The sequence below is a fragment of the Buteo buteo genome, chromosome 5 (assembly GCF_964188355.1).
Source record: "Buteo buteo chromosome 5, bButBut1.hap1.1, whole genome shotgun sequence".
Lineage (NCBI taxonomy): Eukaryota > Metazoa > Chordata > Aves > Accipitriformes > Accipitridae > Buteo > Buteo buteo.
Genome location: NC_134175.1, coordinates 17916893 through 17938479, shown reverse-complemented (window position 1 = coordinate 17938479; position 21587 = coordinate 17916893). Strand labels below are relative to the sequence as shown.

At 37.3% G+C, this 21587-nt stretch overlaps 1 protein-coding gene across 2 annotated transcripts in view; it reads left to right on the top strand.

Moving 5' to 3' along the window:
- CALCRL (calcitonin receptor like receptor) overlaps nucleotides 1-21587 on the top strand; it is a 69809-nt gene that overhangs the window by 18979 nt on the left and 29243 nt on the right. The window contains exons 2-5 of one of the 2 annotated variants that reach the window (XM_075027964.1): nucleotides 6551-6690; nucleotides 18057-18156; nucleotides 19168-19312; nucleotides 20819-20929. In XM_075027964.1, coding sequence (XP_074884065.1) covers nucleotides 18106-18156; nucleotides 19168-19312; nucleotides 20819-20929 — 307 coding nt within the window. In that variant the 5' untranslated portion in view covers nucleotides 6551-6690; nucleotides 18057-18105. The remainder of the gene's footprint in view (nucleotides 1-6550; nucleotides 6691-18056; nucleotides 18157-19167; nucleotides 19313-20818; nucleotides 20930-21587) is intronic. The other variant, XM_075027963.1, reaches the window with a different exon arrangement.

Here is a 21587-nt window from a genome sequence, read left to right as displayed (position 1 = left end):
TTGCAACCATGATATAAATGGAATTAATACTAGGGACTGATTATGCTACTAGCAGTTTGTAGAAAAATCAAAATGGGAGGTAGTGGTTTTATTTCTAATGTTTTTGCACTTTCTACAATATTCATATGTGTTGTTCACCTTCTGCTATTGTAAAAGATCAATTAAAAATGAAAGGGTGATCATGGTTAGCTAGGCAGGTCCATTTCCACTGCACCACACGTGTTGTGAATGTCCCCAGGGTATTTTTTGGACAGTAAAATTGTTAATGGTGCTGGTACTTAAAAAGCTATAATTAGCTTCTGGAGTTAACACCCTTTCAGTTCTATTGTTTTGTTTTGAGTGCAGAGATTTGAGAAATCCTTGGTGTATTGCCAGCACTAGGAATAAATTTCCCCGACTAAAAGGACTGTAGACTTGTTCAAAATCACTGTTAATCTGTGAGAGTGCTTCAAAATCTAAATAAAGATCTGAATCTTATGTCTGCAGCTTTTTAAAATTGATATTTGATAAGGATAATTATCAGATACTAGTTTTTGAATCTCCTGTGGTGTAACATGGATATCTAGCTCTTATATATATTATGCATACTATTTTACTGTAAGTTGTATTCTATTTTACATTGTAATATTTTTCGCATTTTTAATTTAGGAATACATTCTTATTCAAGTAATAATAATTTTCTTATGGTTCCTGTTCTTTCTTAACATTCTTGTCCTCTGACACGTGTTTAACAGGTCAGACTACTAATTCACCATAGTTCATTCTGGCATTATAATTGTATAATTTTTAGTAATAATAATGAGACAATGAGTTTGGCTGCTGTCATGAAGTTATCATTTTAAAAATCAAGAAGTATTTAAAACCTAATGTAATTCAGGTGCTTTTATTTTGTCTGGGGTGCTGTAGAGCTGCATTCAGGATTCTCATTGGCCACGATGGCTTGATGAATAGCTGCGATTCCTTTGTGATTATGTGTCTAGGAATAGATTTCTAATTTCTCTTAGGGCTTTTGGGGAGAAATGAAAGAATCATGAAAATCAATGTGACTGATTGCCAGGTTGTTAAAATCAGGTATTTAAGTCACCTTTAGTAATGCCTGTATATTGCAGGTGACCGTTATTTAGTGGAATGTAGCACTAGTGTTTCATTACACTTTATTACAAAGTAGGCAGTCTTGAGTTATGAGTTGAAAATTGCAAGTAGTACACAATGTGAAGGTGTATTTGGTTATTGGGGCACATCATTTAACCATTATTAAGATGGCTGAAAAAACTGTCATCCACAGTGCTACTATATGCAATTCAATCTGTAGGGTGAGTGCTTGGAATGGGTCGCAAGAGATTAGAAAGGGATAGAGCTGGATGCAGGAGATCACTTAAGGTAATGATTATGCCTTCACTTTGCTGTATGGGGAAGAGCCTACTTTGTGTTTCTTAGGTGCAAAGAGAATGTTAAGGTAGATTGTCTCACTCAAGTACCTCTTAACACTGGGAATATCTTGTGGGAGGTGTTCCTTTAAACTCAGCATCTGAAGTGGCCCTAGCGATACCACAGACATTAATGTCCAAACCATAGCCTGAAAAGAGATTTTTGGTCTGAGACCATCTTACAGACAGGTAAGTACAGTTACAGGTGAAAGACTGCTGTAGAAAATAAATTACTGATAATTTATTAGCAGAAATACTGGGTTATATTTTCCTGACTTTTCATTTGTCTGGATATTCTTTTATTTAGTCCAAGGACTTTAACTCTTTTTGCAGTCCCTTTGATGACAATCCCTACAGAAATGGATGGTAAATCCAGTGCTAATTGCTGAGTGGATATTTAAACCTCAGATATGACACAACATGCAATGTGGTGATGGGCTAATCACTTTCTGTCTATTTTTTTTTTCCTCAGACGCATCAGGATATATTCCTTATATCCTTCAAAATTTATCTGCAAGTTTTTGTAGGCCTCTCAAATACTGTAAATCAGAATAGACTGAATCTAAACACTATACTTCTCACTGGTTTTCTCTCCTATATGAATGAAAATTATATCTGTATTAGGAGTTGAAAGACATTTAGATTCTCAGGATTGTCTGTCAGATATTAAGCTGGTTAAAATACCTCTCACAATAGGTATGTCTTTAAGAGCCAGACATTGCTTAAGAATTCCTTCACAAAACCCTTACTGAAGATAGCAACTGACTCTCAACTCTTTGATTCAGGATCAGTATTTTTAATTATCTTACTTTCATCTTCCCTTTAAGTTCTTTCTTGGTGCTTCTCTATGACCTTAAAGGAAAAACTACATCAAAGGGTTTTTTTTGTTTGATTCTTGATTTTAGAACTGAGCCCATTTTCCCCATAGTATAATCATTCTACATTTGGTAGCACTGTATAGTTTCAGTAGCTGATTTGGCTCCCACATTTGGATTAGTCTGAATTTCCCATCAGTTTGGTAGTCTGATTTTCAACAGATGTTTTAGGGTCATCCTCCTTGTAATGTCTGACCCTCAGAGATGACCAGCCAAATGGGGTTCAGAGTTCATATCCCTGGGTGATGGCCACTTCAGATTTAAAGTTCTCTGTTCCCTAAAAACACTCATCAAAGGTTTATTTCTTTTCTCTGTAGCCTTGTAAAGTGGTATAATGAGACAGCCTGAGGATCAATAATGACTTCAAAGTTCAAAGTTGTCTGATAGGAACAACACGGGAATGAATTTACTTAGTCTGGTGGTTGCAAATGATGCTTGCTGATTTCTCAATGCCTTACTGATTTAATATCTGTCTTTTAGAATAGAACGAGCCAAATATAGCTAAACTTATCGGTGTCCCTCTTGACCAGGGTCTGTATCTGATCCATTTTATGCTTTGCTTAGACAAAGCAAAAAGTACTTTGCTTCCTAGTCTTTAAGATGTTTATATGATATCCAGAACAATTAATGCCATCATCAAACCACCACTAGTTTTGCAATGATGTGCAACAACTGTTCAGCAGTGCACACTTCGTAAAGATTTGGAATGTTGCAAAAGAAAGTGAAGAATAAATATAATTTTGTGATTTTTATACACTATCCTCAGCATTGAGCAGTTATAAAATATGCTAGTGCAGTAGTTGTTTTCTAATACTCTTCTGAGAAAGGGAAATATATTTACTGGGTGGGGAGGAAACCAACCAGGTTTTATTCCTGTAAATTTTTATTTCTTTTGAGACACCTGGAGGTGTTAGGGCAGTGACAAGTTAGCTCATGAAATGTCACCTATTCTTTGTGTGGTGTAGACTTGTAGCAATAGCCAAGCATTTTTATTTCTAAAAAATCACTTACAGGGTCAGTAAGACACGTACCTGTTACGGAATTCATTTGCCAGCAAGACTTGCATCCAGTTAAGAAGTAGTACAGAAATTTTATGTCTGCTCTTGGCCTAGTTATGCATCTCACCAATAAAGCACTTGATAGTTCCTTTGGAAAAAAAAAAAAGGGGGGGGGGGCGGGATAGCTGTTTTTACAGCTTCAGAAGAGAACAGAGGTCTTTCTCCATCATGTATGCTGATTAATTCAGAATATCACATTCATTCCCTGCTGTGTTTCAGCAAATATCCTGCTCTATCAACAGCAGGAGGAAGCCAATGCAGGAGAAACCTGGATTTCACCAAAGGAAGCTTGGCATAAGCTACCTTGATAGAAATAAATGCAGATTTTTTTGTTTGTTTGTTTCTGAATGGTTCCCTCGCATGGGATCAGTTGGATGGTGTTGTTTCCGTTGGGTCCAGCAATGTCAAGGCCACTGATGATGAAAGTTTTGTATGTTTTTCCCCATCACTTGGAAAATTCTCCCCCCACCCCCTCCAAATCCCTGCCAAGCAGTGAACAAAATTTCTCAGCAAGATGAATTTGAAGTTTTGCATGCTCTGTGGAACAGGATACACAAATACAGCTTTGAGAGGGAAACAGTTGAGGGGTGCAAGTCTAGACTCTCTGAATAAAATGTGTGTGCATGAAATGGATGAGACTTCTAAAGTGTCTTATTAAGTTAAAAGGTGCAGGAAAGAATAAAAAAATGCATGCAAAGGTTATTTTTTCGTAGTGACTTCTGGTACCTCAGTCTGAGGTAAATAATGTCTGAAAGTTTGATGTCCAAGCTTTGCTATAAAGTCAGTTAGCAAAACTAGTGAATGTGAGTACTGCAGTTTCAGCTGAGACACTGGCAGACCAATGGCAGGAACTGTAGCATTGAGAATTGTAGAATTACAAACTCAATTGAATATGTTTTAACTTAATTTTGGTAGACATTATCCTAATCAAAGCATCCCATCAAATTCCATGCATTTTGTTTCTGCCAGGGATTTTTTTAATGGGAGTGCAAAATCAGTATGAGAATTCTGTGGTTTTTTTTTTTCTCCAGGAAAATAAATGCAGGATGTGAGTGTGCAGAAAATATGGACACCTATATTAAAGCCACCTAATATTTTCCATGCTTGCAGTGGAAATTTTCAGTTGCTTGCAATTTTGACAAGGTTTAACTGAGATTTTCCATTACATGTTTCTGCCTTTTTATTATTATTATTTTTACATTTGGAGGGGAGATAATGTGCTTAAATGTGTAAATGACATATAAATAACATTTATACGTAATTTATGCCCAGAATAGCTGTGCTTGATTCTCATTCCTCTGCTGTAGCTGTAGTGCTTGTAATGTTTTATTACATTTGGTAGGTAATATTTCATCTTCATGAAGTACTTTGGCCAAGTGAAACTCAAGTTTATCAAAGCAGTGATTTTTGTGTCCAATTTATGTAATATTTTTAATGTTCATAGCTAATATTTTATTTTGGTTTGCATTCAGGTAAGTCAGGGTGGAATACTGCAAAAGGATATGGAAAAGTCTGTTTGTAATTAAAGGAACACTAATTGGACTTTAGGGACTGTGTGTAAGATACACTAGTCTTTCCCACGGCCACACCCTGAGCATATGATCTTTAACTGAATTCATGGAAACATTCACACTGCTTCCTACAGATTGCAGCTGGCACTGTCTATAAAATCTCTGCTTCACAAAGAGCAGAGGATTTTATGTGATAATGTGCAATGATACATTTCATTCTGCTGCAGTGTTACTATACAGCTTTGTGAAACAGATGGAATGCATTGTAAAAAGGCAGTAATATGCAGTGCAATTATGCAATAATATCAAATCCTAGTAATGGTCGTTCTTGCAGTCCTCATTCAGAGGATGTGAAATAGTGCAGCGCTTGACCATCAAATATGTGTGTGGTTTACAGATTGCATGCCAGCTAAATTGTTAGATGACCCACCAACTGCTTTTGCTATTCCAAACTTTTAACATCTTTCCCAGCAGCATAAGCTCTGCAAGTAGAATCTGTCAATGGCACAGAATCACATTTCTATTAACAGCAAGAAAATGTAATAGAGTGTCAACTAAAATATAAGGCCAGTTAGACCTGGCCCCATCCAGTTTTCAGCTGTTGTTAATCTCTAGTATTTCAAAAAAAGAGTTAAGACTTTGCAAGAGACAATTGATGGACAAATTTGAAAATTAGAAAAGGGTTAGTTTCTCACTTTCAGGTAAGGACTGATGTATACAATTTCAAGTGAAAGACGTTTTGTGTAAGTGGTATTTTGGAAAAGGTATACAAATGTATTATTTCAGTTAGTGCTAAAGATTTCTACTTAGATACACTCCATATTCAGACTAAAAGACTGTCCTCATGTAAAAGAGAAATTATTCTTTTAAAAGTAAGTGCACATTGTCAAAGATAATTGATAAAGATCACCACATAAATGTGTTCTAGTTGGTTGAATATGGGTTTAGCTGTCCAAACAGTCATCACTGCCTTTTGGGGGATTGTATGTGACACAAGAAAAGTTTGAAACTCTTGTGTTTATACTGGAACCGGTTGTTTTTTGTTCTCTGTGTACACTTTCAAATAAGTATGAGGAATGCATAGGGCAAATACTGTAGTGAGGTGTAGTCACTTTGTAGTAGTTTGCTTCTTGTTCAGACAAATGCTTCTCATTTTGTTAAGCTGGTTAGTTAATTGCTATGATCCTGTAATTAATTTTTAAACTGACAGCAATGCTAGCAAAACAAGTGTTTATTCACTCCTGGATGCTTCAGTCTGTGTCAGAGTTGTGCTTATGTCAATATTCCTGTGGGTGTGGTGGGGTGTGGATGAAACTGAAGGCAATTCCCATTTAGAAGACTTTGAAACATTGATGAATGATATTTTCCTCAATTTGTCAACACTGATGTTAACCCAGATTGACAGAAAATGATGTTAATGTAAAATATCATTGGCCGTAGGAATATCTTGGTACATGTCTCCTCTTGAAGGAGATGTAGGTAGAGGATAGAAAAACCTTTTATCACTCTGCCTACTTTATGGCTACCTTAAGATGATTTCTGTGGCTAGTCTGTGAGGAGAAGGAGGATTATACATCAAAAGAAAAGCTCTGGTTATAAATGTAAAGACAAAAGCTTTGACACTGTGGTGTTTTTAATCTGTCCTTTGAGTATGTGTGTCCATTCTTTTCTGTCATTAGAAGTCATCCACAAGCCTTTGCTCTTCTTCACTGTACTGAGTATAGGCCCTTGGAAGTCTTGGAAGTCAAGACCTGTGTGCGTCTCAAGAAGGTGTGCATATACCAATATGCAGCTATAGACTTCAAAAGATATATAGAAGGTAATTTCTTTCCATACTGTTGAGATTAACTACTGCTGGTTTTTAACTTTCTTGAGTCTCACAAGCTCCGTTATCACTAGCATACTCTGTGTGAGCCCAATTTAAAACATTTGCTGCTGCCATTTTAGGAATATAACAGATGGAAAAACATAGGAAATATGGGAAATATCTGTAGCTAATTAAAAGCAAAGGAGACAAGCTTCAGACCACTAGAATTCAAAAGGTTGGTTTTGGCTGCTGCTTGTTCTTGGCTTTTGCTACAGGATGGATTAGTAGTTTTGATAATTTAGCACAGTATAACATGTATTGTCTAATATTCAAAGGGTGAAATATTCCAGATCTTGCACTTTTGACTTTTGGCATGTGAAATTTTAAATTTAAGAGGAAATGTTCTGAACTGTGGTAACTTAGGTTGGCCTGGTAAAGGCTTTGAAGTAGCTGGTGGTTTATTTTGTTTTGAATAAGTATACCAAGCTCAATTTTTCTAAAGCTGCCTTAAATTTACCTGAATAGTAAATGCATCAGGAATGTCCCGTGAGAGAAAATGTTGATATTTGGCATGAACTTCCCATCTGAAAATTCATTCTCAGCCAGACCAAAATTATTGCCCGTGAAAAGAAAACTGCTTAGGGGATATTATAGTTCTTTGTATTATATTATTAAAAAAAAAAAAAAGTAAAAGAAAGAAATCCAACACAAAATCAGAAGGCCATACTGCTTCTGACATTTCTATGGAGAGTTTTTCTTGATTTGGTTCATCAGTTCTGTTCAAGTCATTGACCAATGGTGAACCCAAAGTTAGGACACTGGTTCTGATGCAGTGGCTGCAGCAGCACTGTGTTTATGCTGGCATAAGCAGTTCCCTTTCCTGGCCACCTGCTCCCTCCCCATCCTGCCATGAGTTGCTGGTGTGGCATGGTTCACCTTAAAATTAAAAATGTCATTAAAAAATTGTATCTTAAAACTTTATAAAACATTATTTATAACTGAATAAGAGCATGTTTGTGTATATTTGTTTGTAAATATTCTTATTTCTAAATGTGAATCTAGAAGAAACTGATATAAAACCTCTGAGTTTTCATAGAATACACTTAACTGCTGAACTGGGCTGCAGCCAGTGAGAAAAAGCTTGAGTGCTACACTCTGAAAAAAACCAAAAGTCCTGATGTATTTTGGTTAACCCATTCTCCTATTCCCATTGCCTTATTCTGACCTTGAGAAAAGTCTTTGAACTGTGGAAGTACTGTTCTTGTAAAATTAGCACATGTCAATGAAGAAATAATAAGAAACTTTTAAAACCTAGCCAGTCGAGAAAACAACTTCATGCTGTAAACATTTTCACAAAGAAACCTTCGGATCTCTTCTGGGTCATTACTTGGTAAACAGCATTAAACAGAGTCATTCAGATAAAAACACCAACTGAAAGGGATACACAGAGCAGCAGTTCACTCTCTGCAGCCTTTAAGCAGCAGTCTCTAGGGAAAAAAAAAACTTCAGACATCTGAGCAAGTGTTTTTATACAAGTGTTAAGGTCTATCTGATGAAATCATAAATTCATACTGCCATTGTTTTAATTCAGAACAGTAATAATTTTGCTTGGAGGTAGAGAAATCTTCTTTGGAGGAATATACCATATTTTTCATATGTATCATAGAGTCATAGAATATCTCAAGTTGAAAGTTGTACTCTTCGCTGATTACAAAAACTGGCTGGATGGCCGAGCCCAGAGGGTAGTGGTGAATGGGGTGAAATCCAGTTGGCAGTGGGTCACAAGTGGTGTTCCCCAGGACTTGGTGTTGGGCCATGTTCTGTTTAATATTTTTATCAATGATCCGGATGAGGGGATCGAGTGCACCCTCAGCAAGTTTGCGGATGACACCAAGTTGGGAGGCAGGGTCGATCTGCTTGAGGGTAGGGAGGCTCTACAGAGAGATCTGGACAGGCTGGATCGATGGGCCAAGGCCAATCGTATGAAGTTCAACAAGGCCAAGTGCCGGGTCCTGCACTTCGGTCACAGCAACCCCATGCAGCGCTACAGGCTTGGGGAAGAGTGGCTGGAAAGCTGCCCGGCAGAAAAGGACCTGGGGGTGTTGGCTGACAGCCGGTTGAATATGAGCCAGCAGTGTGCCCAGGTGGCCAAGAAGGCCAACGACATCCTGGCTTGTATCAGCAATAGTGTGGCCAGCAGGAACAGAGAGGTGGTTGTTCCCCTGTACTCGGCACTGGTGAGGCCGCTCCTCAAGTACTGTGTTCAGTTTTGGGCCCCTCGCTACAAGAAAGACATGGAGGTGCTGGAGCGTGTTCAGAGGAGGGCAACCAAGTTGGTGAGGGGCCTGGAGCACAAGTCTGATGAGGAGCGGCTGGGGTTGTTCAGTCTGGAGAAGAGGAGGCTGAGGGGAGACCTTATCGCTCTCTACAACTACCTGAAGGGGGGTTGTAGTGAGGTGGGTGCTGGTCTCTTCTGTCAGGTGGCTGGAGATAGGACGAGAGGAAATGGCCTCAAGTAGCGGCAAGGGAGAATTAGATTGGATATCAGGAAAAATTTCTTTACTGAGAGGGTTGTCAGATATTGGGATAGGCTGCCGAGGGAAGTGGTTGAGTCACCATCACTGGAGGTATTTAAAAAGCATGTAGATGGGGTACTCCATAACATGGTTTAGTGGGTATGGTTAATGCTTGGACTCGATGGTCTCAAAGGTCTTTTCCAACCTAAATGATTCTATGATTCTATGAAAGGGACCCATAAGGTTTATTGAATCCAACTCCCTGCTCATCGCAGGACTGCCTAAAACTAAATCGTATGACTGAGAGCGTCATCCATATATAAAATTGTATCTAGGTAACTATACTCTTTTTTTTTTTTTTTTCCAGGTTACACTTTTGTTGCATATTGAGGAAAGCAAGATGGAAAACATTTTTGTCTTCTCTAAATTGGGGCATGTGGTTAGGGTCCTCTGTTCTCTCTCTTAAAGTCATAGCAAAGAAGTCAATGTCTGCTCTCAGTAACGGGCTGCCCCCACACCCTTCAGCATTTCCTGAAGGCCTCTCCTAAAATCTTTAGGACATTCACTAGTTTTAATATGCATTTGGAATGAAGCAATAGAATTTGGGCTCAGGCAGGAAGATTCAATAGCTCCAGTGGCATACTTGCAATGCTTTGCTATACTGTGTGGTTGGGTTTGAGGTCACATCAGTAACACATCCCTATGAATTTTGGGGGGTGGCCTGTCAAGTTTTGCTGTGTATGTCTGTGGATATCTTGCCCCAGTTTCAATTATGGTGTTTTTTCGTTGAACACATGAGGAATACAGATTGGCAAAGGGTAATGAGGCATTAAAATATACCTAGTAAGACTGTGGGAGCTCTCCAACTTTTTCATAGCATGAAATCCATGGAAAAGAATGAATGTCATAAGCAATCCTCTTGTATTTAAAATAATGTTAATTGGAACATGCTTGCCACAGCATTAACAGTTCCTTTGGAGGAAGAGAAATTTCAGGAAAGTTTACTGAATATGTTTTTAACTACATGTTTTAATTACTATAGCAGGAAATCAATATGGTAGAAAAAAGAGAAGTACCAGCACTAAATCATCTTAATCAATCAGCTATTGGAATTTAATCATTCATTATTCTGCTGTCATCTTCATTTCCATTAATAATCTTTTCTAGGGTGTTTGATAGTGGCCACTCTAGCATTTTACAAGTAACTTTGTTCAGCAGAGCAGCCTTCCTTCTAAGTTTCTTTGTGCTTGAATGTATACTACAGAATTTAAAGGTCATGGCTTACAGAACATTGAACTGAACTTGGCGAGTTATGCCTAATAACATATGTAGCTATGTTGATTGTTTTTAGACATCAAGGTACAGTTTGGGTTAGGGCTATGGGGTGAAAAGGGTTAAGTTTGTAAGGTAAGTATAACAAGTGCTTACGGAATTATACACTCACTGAAAAATATGGAGGCATTAATAACTATAAACTGTTGGAAATCACAGTTGCATCCCTGAGAATAAGCCCTGTCAGTCTGTTGGTAAAGATTTGCTTTGCCAGAATCTCAGTTACCTTCATTTAACAACTAGTTCCTCAGGAAGGAAGCATTTTGGGTGTTAGTATCACTGTATAAGACAGTGTTAAAAATACTATAATTTAAAAAATGTAAGTAGTGGGGGGTATACTATCCAGAGTTTTTGTATTTTGATAAAATATGTAAAGAAGTGTGTTACTGGGGAACTGATTTCTGCAGTAAAGGTGGTTTTATGTTAGCTGTCACCTCTTGCTCTCTCATTTCAGGTTGGAAATAAGAAAGTTTTACTGTATCGCACTATCAGACTCATGATAGAGGTTTCTGTTTAGAAGATAAAATAATCAGTACTTTAGGCAGGAAATACTATAACCAAGAAAACTGTGAAATTATTTTGGAAGTGTGGAGTATTGTGTCTCTTACTTATCCTAAATAATTTTACTTTGCTTTGATATTTTTAACATTCATATGATGCATTTATTTGGCACAGTTAGATATCCTGCCTAATTGTAACTATAACCCTAATTGAGTCCTGGTCTGTCTTCCACATGCAATTGCAGCATTTGCTACTGCTGGCTTCATATGTTCTGAAGTCAATAGAAAGCTCATCATATTTGAGAAAGAGGGGTAGAGCCTTCATAAATGATAGGAAAAGCATTGAAAGCAAAGAGGCTGAGAGAAGACCTGTCTATGTAAATGCAAGGAGGAAATACTCTTACCTTTCATCAGTGGAAATTCTGTTTTGAAGAGCCAAAATTGGTGTGATGGACAAAGACACAAGAACATGTCAGCTCTGCAGTCTGCTTTATGGAGAGGAGTAACATTGCCCAAGAGCAGAAATTGCAGAATATTCCAGAGGAACATTGTTGTGGACATTTCCTCATCCAAACCCTCATTTGGAGGGTTTTGTTGTAGTGTTTTTTTCTGGTGTTTGGTTGGTTGGTTAGTTTGGTTTTTCACTGGACCTCCACAGCCCATGTTTCTTCTTAGGATAATTTACAATGTCATCCAAACCTGTGAACTGAAGAAGAAAAGCATTACAAAATAGTGAGGGTTCCCTCCTCCCTGGGAAAAACTAGCACCACCATCACTCTATGATAGGTTCTTATGGTTTTAGGCATTTAGAACTGGCCAAGAGTGTTGTCAATTACTGCTAGTAATGTCTGTTGGGTGCAGCAGACAAAATTTAGCTGAACGGTAGCCAAAAGCTGTTAAAGGGAAAAAAATACACAGGAATACCTTAATCCGTGTAATCTTATCTACAGATGGTTCTGCAATCTCTGCAAGGCCTCTGGCAAGCAACTAGACTGATGCAAAAACAAAACCAAAAAAATCTGCATGCTAATAGAGAGAATAAAAGATGTGAAACATCTCTGCGAACTAGACCTAATTTTCTACTTGCAATAAGCCTGAGACCTTGAGTTGTGCATAGCATGTGGCCCAAGAAATAAACAGCAAGTACTTTCTCATACTGAGCCTAACCACCACCTAATGCATGCTGAAGTTGTTATAAAATAAATACTAGAACAGTAAAATTGAGATATACTGCTCTGTTTCTTCTTTATTTATTTTAATCCTCAAGAAGAGAGTAATTGCCATTGTGCCACAATGGCTCCCTAGGAAAAACTCCTGGAAAGAAAGGTAGAAGGAGGAACGTTTCAGTGTGGCATTTTTTTATAATGTCTCCATGCATGTGAGCAATGCTGTGGGTTCAGAGAATGAGATGTCTAAAGAAACTCGGCATGTTTATAAACTTGGGGTTTATTTCCTATAGTACTTTTCATGGTAGTTATATGAATATTGCAAATCTTTTCCTAATTATCGACTCACTTGTGGAGGTCTTCATGCACCCTGTGAGCCTCTTGATTCTGCAGTGCAAGAAGGGATCTCAGTTTATCCCTTTGTAAGCCACTGCATTTCTCAGAAAAGCTCTTCGCAGTTTTCTGTCTTTATGATGCTGCTTGCTACTGGTTGGTGGTATACACAACTTTCTATCATAGTACTCCTAATGAGTTCAAAATAGTATTAGGAGCATTTTTTTTGTTGTTGTTGTTCGGTTTTTCCTGATCTGTGCCCCATCTCATTTGAAGAAAGGAGGTCACACTGGGGGTTTGAAAGAATATCTGCAGTGAGGATAGGAATGCCTTCTTATAGCAGTTCCATTAGCATCACAATTGAGTTGTACCAGTGTTTTAAACCAGTATAGTAAGTCAAATTTTGTTTAAGGTAAAATCCAGCAACATGTAGATCTGGCATATTTGGGTATATACCACTTCCTTCAAGTGAAGGAGACTATATTTGAAAAAAAACAAGCCCTGTCACTAACTGAATGAAGAGAATAGTGCAATGAAATCTGTTGGAAGCTGTGAAGTGCTTATGGTTCCGTACTGTAAAAATTGCCTCAGGGAGGATCAAACTCTTTTGATCTTTTGCCTCACCTGTTTTAGGAGTCTGTAACTGCTGATGCCTGGGTCTTAATTCAGAGTGGCTGTGAGTAGGGAATTCTAGTGTCGTGAAACTGTACTACCCAGCATTTATAACATTTGTTCCATAACTATTATTTTTGAGCCTTTTTAACTCCATAATTATTAGGAGGATGGAGTAATTCCCACACATACAGCTGTGAGTTGTTATGTGATACCACCAGAGCAGTTTTGTTCAAATCCTGGCAGAAGTGGTTCACTCAGAAATAAGGGCATTTTACCTGATTAGGAAGATTTCCAAATTGCCGTGCATTGCACTCTAAGGTAAGTATGGAGATTTTGTAGTCTGCTTTCAGGACTAAATGAATCTGGTGTGTATTAATGTTTGGCTGGTACTGCCCACTTGCAAAACCCTTTTGGTTAGAAGAGAATCTGCATCAGTAAAGACTCTGTCTGTAATTCCATTTGAGACTACTGGGTTTTTTCTAACAGTGTACTACAGCAATTCAAATTAGGGATGCTTGAAAAGGGTTGGGCATTTTCCAGCTTCTTGGTTTTGCCTATATATTGGGTTGAAACAACCAAACGTTGCCTGGGGCTTTGAATACTTTGAGTTGTATGCCTCCCTCTAAAAAGAACCAGAAATAACAAAATAGCATGTATAGCTATTTCTGAGATATGGCAACAAAACAAAATCAGGGAGTGCTAGAACAACGGCGGGGGGGGTGGGGGGTGGGGGAGCGTGGTGGTCAAGAAAATAGCCATTCTGGCCCCCATTTTCAGTCAGAGAGGAAGGCTATACGTCTATATTTGCACATGTTCAACTTTAGTGTTGCAAGAGTATAGCACACTGCAAGATATGTAATTTATACTGAAAATGTTTTGGGGTTTGGTTGTTTTGGGTTTTTTCTTTTCCTGGGAAAATCAAAGATTGCCAATTAGTGAAAAACATTCATGCGTGTGTATGAATGTACATGCAATGACATAATGAGACTCTCCCCCCTATCCCACTCCTACAGAGTTGCAGTCAGACTTAAGGGTGACTGCTTAAGGTAGAAGCTGCCTGTGTATTTTCTTTTGTACTAAATGTGGTCAGGTGATTGAAGTTAAAAAAATTATTTTTCTTGCTGACTACTTTTTCTAACCCTTTTGCTGTATCGTTGAAGTAGGAAGTGTCTGGAGCTCAGCAAGGATGACATTTATTCTTGGGAGGATGGGAAAAGGTTAAAAGTAGAAACAGCTGATGAGGCAGGATGGCTCTGTGGAGAAAGCAGGACGAAGAGAAATGTGAACATCTGTTAAAGCTATACCAGTGACTAATTTGGCTAAGTTAAGCTTGCAGTTCCTTTTGAATTCCTTCTTCTTCAGTAGAAGTTACTGATATCAATGACAAACACGATATGGGCCTTTGGAGTGTCATTAATTTGGGTAACAGAAAATTTAATAAAGAGGAAAAACAGGCAGTTCCATTTTATTTTATTTTTTAAGTTATCCCAGTCTTCAGTTCAACATGCACTAAAAATAAAAATGAGATTTTGAAGATCTGATTTGCTATTGCAATACCCCATTCTCTTCCCACTGATGATACCTTTTACTGGGAAAATACTTAGGCCAGAGGACTGCTGGTAGTTGTGATGTTGTGTCCACTGACTTATAGTGTCGTTCAATACCTATCATGAAAATCACAGTCCTGCTGGCTTTTTTTCAGATCCCCACTGTCACAGAGTGGAGTCGGAGAATTCTAAGGTGCCACCGTATTTTCCCTGAAGCTAACATTCAGTACACTCAAATTAACCTCAATCCAATACAGTTGTCCTGTCCTGTCTCCCCCACAGTAGAATTTCCAAAGATGTTTAATAGCAGAACAACAACTTGGGAAACATTATTATTTAAAGAAATCTAAGAATGGGCATCTTTTATTATTAATTTCTTTTCCTGGTGCATCTGATACCTCCCAGCTCTGAGAAGGAGAGAACTTCCTGAGAATCACATTTGGTTTGCATTTCATCAGAACAGATGATTAATAAAAGCAGCCTGACTTTCTCAGCAGTCAACGGACTAAGTTGCTGTCCATTCTTAAGAAAGTTTTTAATCTTCCTGTGAAAGTTCTTGTCCAAACTAACTGGAATAAATAATGAGTGAATTAATTCATGTAGTGATGCAAGAAATGCTTCTCTGAAGTCCAAATAGGCATCTGAATGACCTTCGTCCTGCATTTTGTAATTAAGTCCGAAAGTAGTGCTGTTTAGAAAAAGGATTTTTTATATATTTACATATATATATCTCTCTATATATAGGGGTTTTGCAGTTAGCAGCTGTGAGAAATGAGTGTAAAGCATAGAGTGAATTATAGACTTGACTTAATCTTTTATCTCCTGGGAAGAATTAATAATTTAGCAGTGATACTGGAATAGTTGATAGGAAATGTCTACAAAACCACTAGATATGAAAAGATTTGGACCATTAAAGGAACTGAGCTAGAGGGTGACTTTTGATATTGTGAAACAGAAATAATCATGGACTCTGAATCAAAGCAGATAAATTCTGCTGTTGTTTATATGATATTGTATCTTCTAGGTAAATAAAAATAAGCAAGGCTAAGTGAGGGCAATATTTGAATATGCATTTTAAATTTGCCATCCAACATTTGTTTTAGCATAAGGATTTTTGGAACTATTATAGAGAAAATTATTTTGAACTCTTGCATACATATACAGAAAAAGAGACACTAAATTATGGTTGCTATGTTCTACATGTTTGGTCTCTTCGCTTGTCCAGTGCACATCATTTCTGGGTTTTAAACCTGTGCAGACGTGCTTTGGCATACTTTGAAGAGAGAAGATTACTCAATTACTTTACAACCAAGTAGTTAATTCCAATTTCCTTAGAAGGCCAGTGTTGGTTTTTTCCCTTTCCTAGGTAAACAGACACAACTATAAATGAATGACACTTGTGATGGGTTTCAATTAATCTCCCTTGCCCCCAATTATCATGCAGAATTCAAATAGTATTGCCTCTTTGCTTATTTAGATATCTTCATTTGTATTTGGTTTTCAGTCAATCTTTAGTTACTACACATAGACGTTTAGGTTTTTCTTTAGTTAACATAGTGGTTTTTACAATTTTCTATTCACTCTAGTTCTCATCATGTGGATTTTCCAGAGAAGTATTAGCTCAAACTGAGAATATATTTCACGTATGTTGATTGGTCTTCCTGTTAGTGTTTTAAGAGCCTTCAGAACAGCATAGTTGAATTTCAGTGTCTCACTGAATTACCTGTGCAATTTCCAGCAATCAGTATTAGAGGATTGCATGCCAGTGGTAAAAATAGAGGGAAGATTACTGATACAGTTTTAGCCTGGGTTAAACAGGCACAACAGTAACTGATTTTACAACACATTTCTTGTATTTGCATTAAGCTGTACAATAAACAGCAGTGATCTCATATTTTGTAGTCAATATATCCTACAAAATGCTCTTTATTGTATTATAGTTGTGTTAAGAGGACCTAGTCTCAGTGTAAAAGCAGAAAAGAAGTGGATATAGAATGCTTGCTTTTTGTGACTAAGACTGGGGTTTTTTTAAAGGATGGGCTTTTTGTAAAATTACTTTTGCTGGCTAACGTACTATCAGTTGTTTGTCATCCACTGGTCTCTTGTAGGACATGACTGCTGGATAAGAAAAACTTCCAAAGACAAGAGCAAGTGTGATTCAAGGGAGAATGTGGCTTGGGTCAGAAGACAGGTTTGCATGTAGGTTCTCAGCTCCCAACAGCCCTCTTGCTTTGGTAGCAGTGGGATTTTTGAGCTAGGTATATGAAGGACCTTTGGGGTATGTGAGTTTTATGTCTTAAGTAGCCGTGTATTATTTGTAGTGAATTAATCTGTACAAGGGAGCTAAACTCACTCAGATGTGGTCCCCTTTATTTTAGCTGGTAATAGCTTCTTTGATGCTAGTACAGTGAGATACTTAGATTTTGAAAGGTGGTTTAGTTGTAACAACTTAATCTAAATGTGGAGAGGTCTTTTGCTACCACGCAAGCGGAAGAGAAGCTCTTACCTCAATTCCAGGCTCGGCTTTGTGATCTTCTCAGGCAACCTCAGGACACAGTGAAATATTGCATGAGAAATCTCTTATACGTTTCCCTTCCTTTTGAGGGAGTTGTTGCAGCAGGGTTGTGCTTAATAGATGGTCTAGGTGCTTAATAAATAATTTTGTATATTTTATGTTTTAGGTGCATTTTACACTTCAAGAATCAATTCCAAGAATAGTCTGCACTGTAAGATGATTATAGCTGTTTTGGGTAGTTCTGTTTTCTTCAAACTACAGATAACGAAACTAGTTTACAGCTACTGCAGATACAGAAACTAGTTTACAGCTCACAGTTAATTCTTGCATTGCTATTGTCATATTTGCAAAGTTGTAACTTCAAGATGAAGTGGCTACTTGCTTGATCAGTTCTTGCAGAAATGGCAAAATCAAAAATCAGCTGGTGTGAAGAGAACAGGAAATAATAGTGTGTGTGTGTGTGGAAACTGAACTGCAGTTTGTTATGGTTGCCCAAAGGCAGAGATGTCCAGGAGTCAACTCGTATCTCAGGGCTAATTGCTACACAGCTGTTAGAGTTGATACCAGCTACCTGACTGAGCCAAACCCCCGTGAGAATAGGTCTTAGTTGAGGCAATGGAGGCAGCAGTGCATGAAAAACCCTGCTGCTGGAATTCACTGCTGGTCAATTGAGTGCATTTTTTTGACATCATATTGTACAACTCCATGTATATCACACAGTGCCACTATGTGTGAATGAAAATTGAGAGGACCTCCGTTGATTTGTCTTAATTCAGAAAGAAAATATGAAGTCTTTTATCAGTTCTGGCTTTCATGAATTACTAAATTTGTTCCTACTTTCTTTTCCATGGCAGTTTGAGTTCATTCAACTACAATATAAAATTCATTGCACCAGATGTAAAAATGACAAACAACTGGACCACATCTTTGCTGTTCTTCTTATCAGTTACTATGGTGAGTCTTACGGATTTTTTAAATCACTTCCAGATTTAACAACTGTGTACAGAATACCATAGAAATTATTAATATGGAAATGCAGAAACAACTAATCTTGTGTTCAAATGTAGTTTCTGCACAGCAGGATCTTTATCTACATTCTGTTCTCCTTTTAATTCTGGTGGTAAAGGAACAGAAATAGTATTTACCTCTGCTGAACCCGGCATATCCTTTGCTAGCAGAGAACTTTACAGTAACAGTTGACAAGTGACATATAAGCAGCACTATGCAGAGGACATCCTTGGAACTTTTAATTTCACCCCTTGTATGACAATGGTACAGTATTTCAATCTGCAGCTTTGTTTTTTCCTTGAAGTTTAGTAGCTTCCCATAAAATATTTAACTTCTTTTAAAAACGTACTTAAAAGGTTCAGGTTTTGATCAAGATCTACTTTCTTATATTATCATTATTATTATTGTTATTGTTATTGTTATTATTTTTACTAACTATAAAAGTGGATGTCATGTCTTATGAATACCTTTTTGTATTGAGGGTTGACTTCATGGTTTGCAAGAATATAGAGAAACCAAATAGCTCTGAACAAGCCAAAACCTTCAGTGCATATGGTATATGGAAAGTCTCTTTTCATAAAGGATCATTTTAGGCCTGATTTAAATGCCTTTTAGACTAATGTAACTTTGATATATTTTACTGGATTTTGTAAAAGCTGTTTATGTGCTTCTGACTGTCTCAGTGCTTTCTAAGCATTTTTTCCATTATTATTTATAAATCTTGCAGATTGTTACTCCCCCATGCTCATTCGGGAGATATTTGTCAAGATTCAGTAGTAAGAAGAATTGCTAAATTAACCAGAAAAACATAAAATCATATTGTCAGTAATAAGATTTGAAGATAATTTTCCTTCAGTAAAATAATATTTAAAACATAGTATTTAAAAAGATTGACATTTAAGAAGTTTATGTTGGAGTTTATACATGACTTGCTAAAAAAAGTCTTTTTCCTCGTAGTTTTTTGCCACTGCTATACCATCTGAAGGGCATCAGAATATGACGGAGGACTTCACTCAACTGAGTGTTACACGGAATAAAATTATGACAGCACAGTATGAATGCTACCAGAAAATTATGCAAGATCCTATTCATAGGAAAGAAGGTAGAGATCATTTTCTTATAAGGTTTTACACAGGCAAATGGTCCACAGACATATTACAGTAATTCAGAATCCCTTAAGTTATATTCATTTCCTGTCTTGGTAGCAATAATTTTTCAGGCTGTAACTGTACAAGTTTTTAGAAAAATCACTTTGGGATTCATGAAGATAAAGTAATATGTTATATTACCTGCCCATAGCACCACTTCTTATATAACACAAAGCTTTTATTTCTGATAAGAAAATGTTAATTTAAATAGGTAATCCAGATTAAAAAATGATGACTGATTAATCTTACCACTTTATTACATTTCATGCTCTTATAATACCTCTCTCTACCTGGTCACATCTGCCTTTAAAAATTTAAAGTATCTTGATACACACAATTTCCCTACTTTGAGGGTTGTGTTAGTATCATTAATGCTTTTTCTGATAACTCATTCTGAGCTAACCTCAGTAGCTCTACCTGTCACAGCATTCACTGTTTCTGACTTTATAACTTCTGGAAACATTGAATGGCTTTTGAGGCAAGAAGAGGTAATTGCATTCTTTTACAATGAGTTTTTTTCTTTTCTGAAATGATTCCTTGGAGGAACTGAATGTCTGGAGGTCAGAAATGGATATGAGTATGACAGTGTAAGCTTACGACTAGCCTGGGTCATCACAGTTTCAGAAGGATCTGAACAAATTGGAAAATCTTCAGATGAGGAGGAATTACATGATGTTTGAAAAATGCAGCCTTTGAGATCAGGGCATTATTAAGTCTTAAAAAGAAAACTGAAGGAAGATACTCAAAACATCTTCAAATTTGTAGAGAGGGTCAGTCATTCTGTGTGCCTTTTGGGAAAGGATTTGTTTATAAAACCCTAGCTTGTTCTCAAGGGAGGTTTATTTTAGATGTTAACATTCATGGGAGTGCAGTAGGCATTGAAACAGGCTCTTGAGGGACACTGTGGATTCCCTTTCCCTGGAGCACTTGGAGAACTGTCTGTCCATGATGACCGCTGCAGGCTTAGCTCTGCTTGAGGCAGAGGAGCTGTGGCTGCCTCCCAGCCAGCCTTTCTGATGGCTTTTACGATACCACTGTGTTTTCAATGAACTAGTAAACCTACGTATAGGCTTGGTATACATCCAAAATGTAAGTTCATTCAGTAAAACGGTCTTTGCAAGCTTAAGGCTCTTTGTTAATGTACATTATTTGGTCTGAATTGATTTAGGTTTTTTTGCCTACTGTGCTCTAGATCTGAGGTTTGTAAATTGTAGATGCAGACCATTTCGAGGTGAATGATGATGGATTTTAAAATGTGTTCGAAGAAATGTACATATAAGGAACTGTTTCTATTAAGTGGAGTTTTAATTAACTACTGCTAAATCTTATCTTTCTATTTTCTTTTTTTTCTCATTGCTGCAAGTGAGAAACTTACTTTATGCAGTCTTACATCTTATTTTTGAAAGAGTGTTGTGAAAGAATGGTTGTTATTTTATTACCAGGTCTCTACTTGTTTGCAGGTCCTTACTGTAACAGGACATGGGATGGCTGGTTGTGCTGGAGTGATGTTGCTGCCGGAACTGTGTCAGTACAGCGTTGTCCTGACTACTTTCAGGATTTCAACCCATCAGGTGAGTGTGCATGGGCTTCTGCATCAACGTATTTCTTAATAAAATGAGGGTTTGGGTGCTTGATGCCTCCTGTTTGCCCTACTCAAGTCACTAATCCTCCAGAATTTCTGTAACTCCAAACCCATTATTTGCATTTTCCCTTTATCACACAGAAAACTCATAAGTTACTTATTTTCTTTTCTGAAATATGTCCTTGAGGGATTCTGTAGATTAGGAAATAGAAGTTGAAGTTAGATCAGTTTTTTCCTCTTAGGGATGAGCTTTTCTTTCTAACACACAAGCAGAAATATGACTTATTCTTTTACCTCAATTTCGCAGTTGAAGTTGACAAAGAGTTTCTCCTACAAGTGAATCTTTTCCTGTTTCTGTAGGCTCAACTTTCCATCTTTGAGCATGTGGAAAATGTTATATATTTTTCATTCTTGTCTCTTTCTGCTGCTTTTGGTATTTCCCAGTGTACTTTCATGCCTCTTTCTATTTGAAGATAGAAATCATTATGTGGTCCCAGAAATTTTCCAGTTTGGTTCTTGAGCAGTTTCTCTATTGATGTTTTCCTGCCTGTCCAATCCTAATTTACAGAGGTAGGATGTCAGACTTCAGTTTAGATCTTGGATGTTAAACAAGCCATTTAAATATACTCGTCACTTCACCTGGTAGT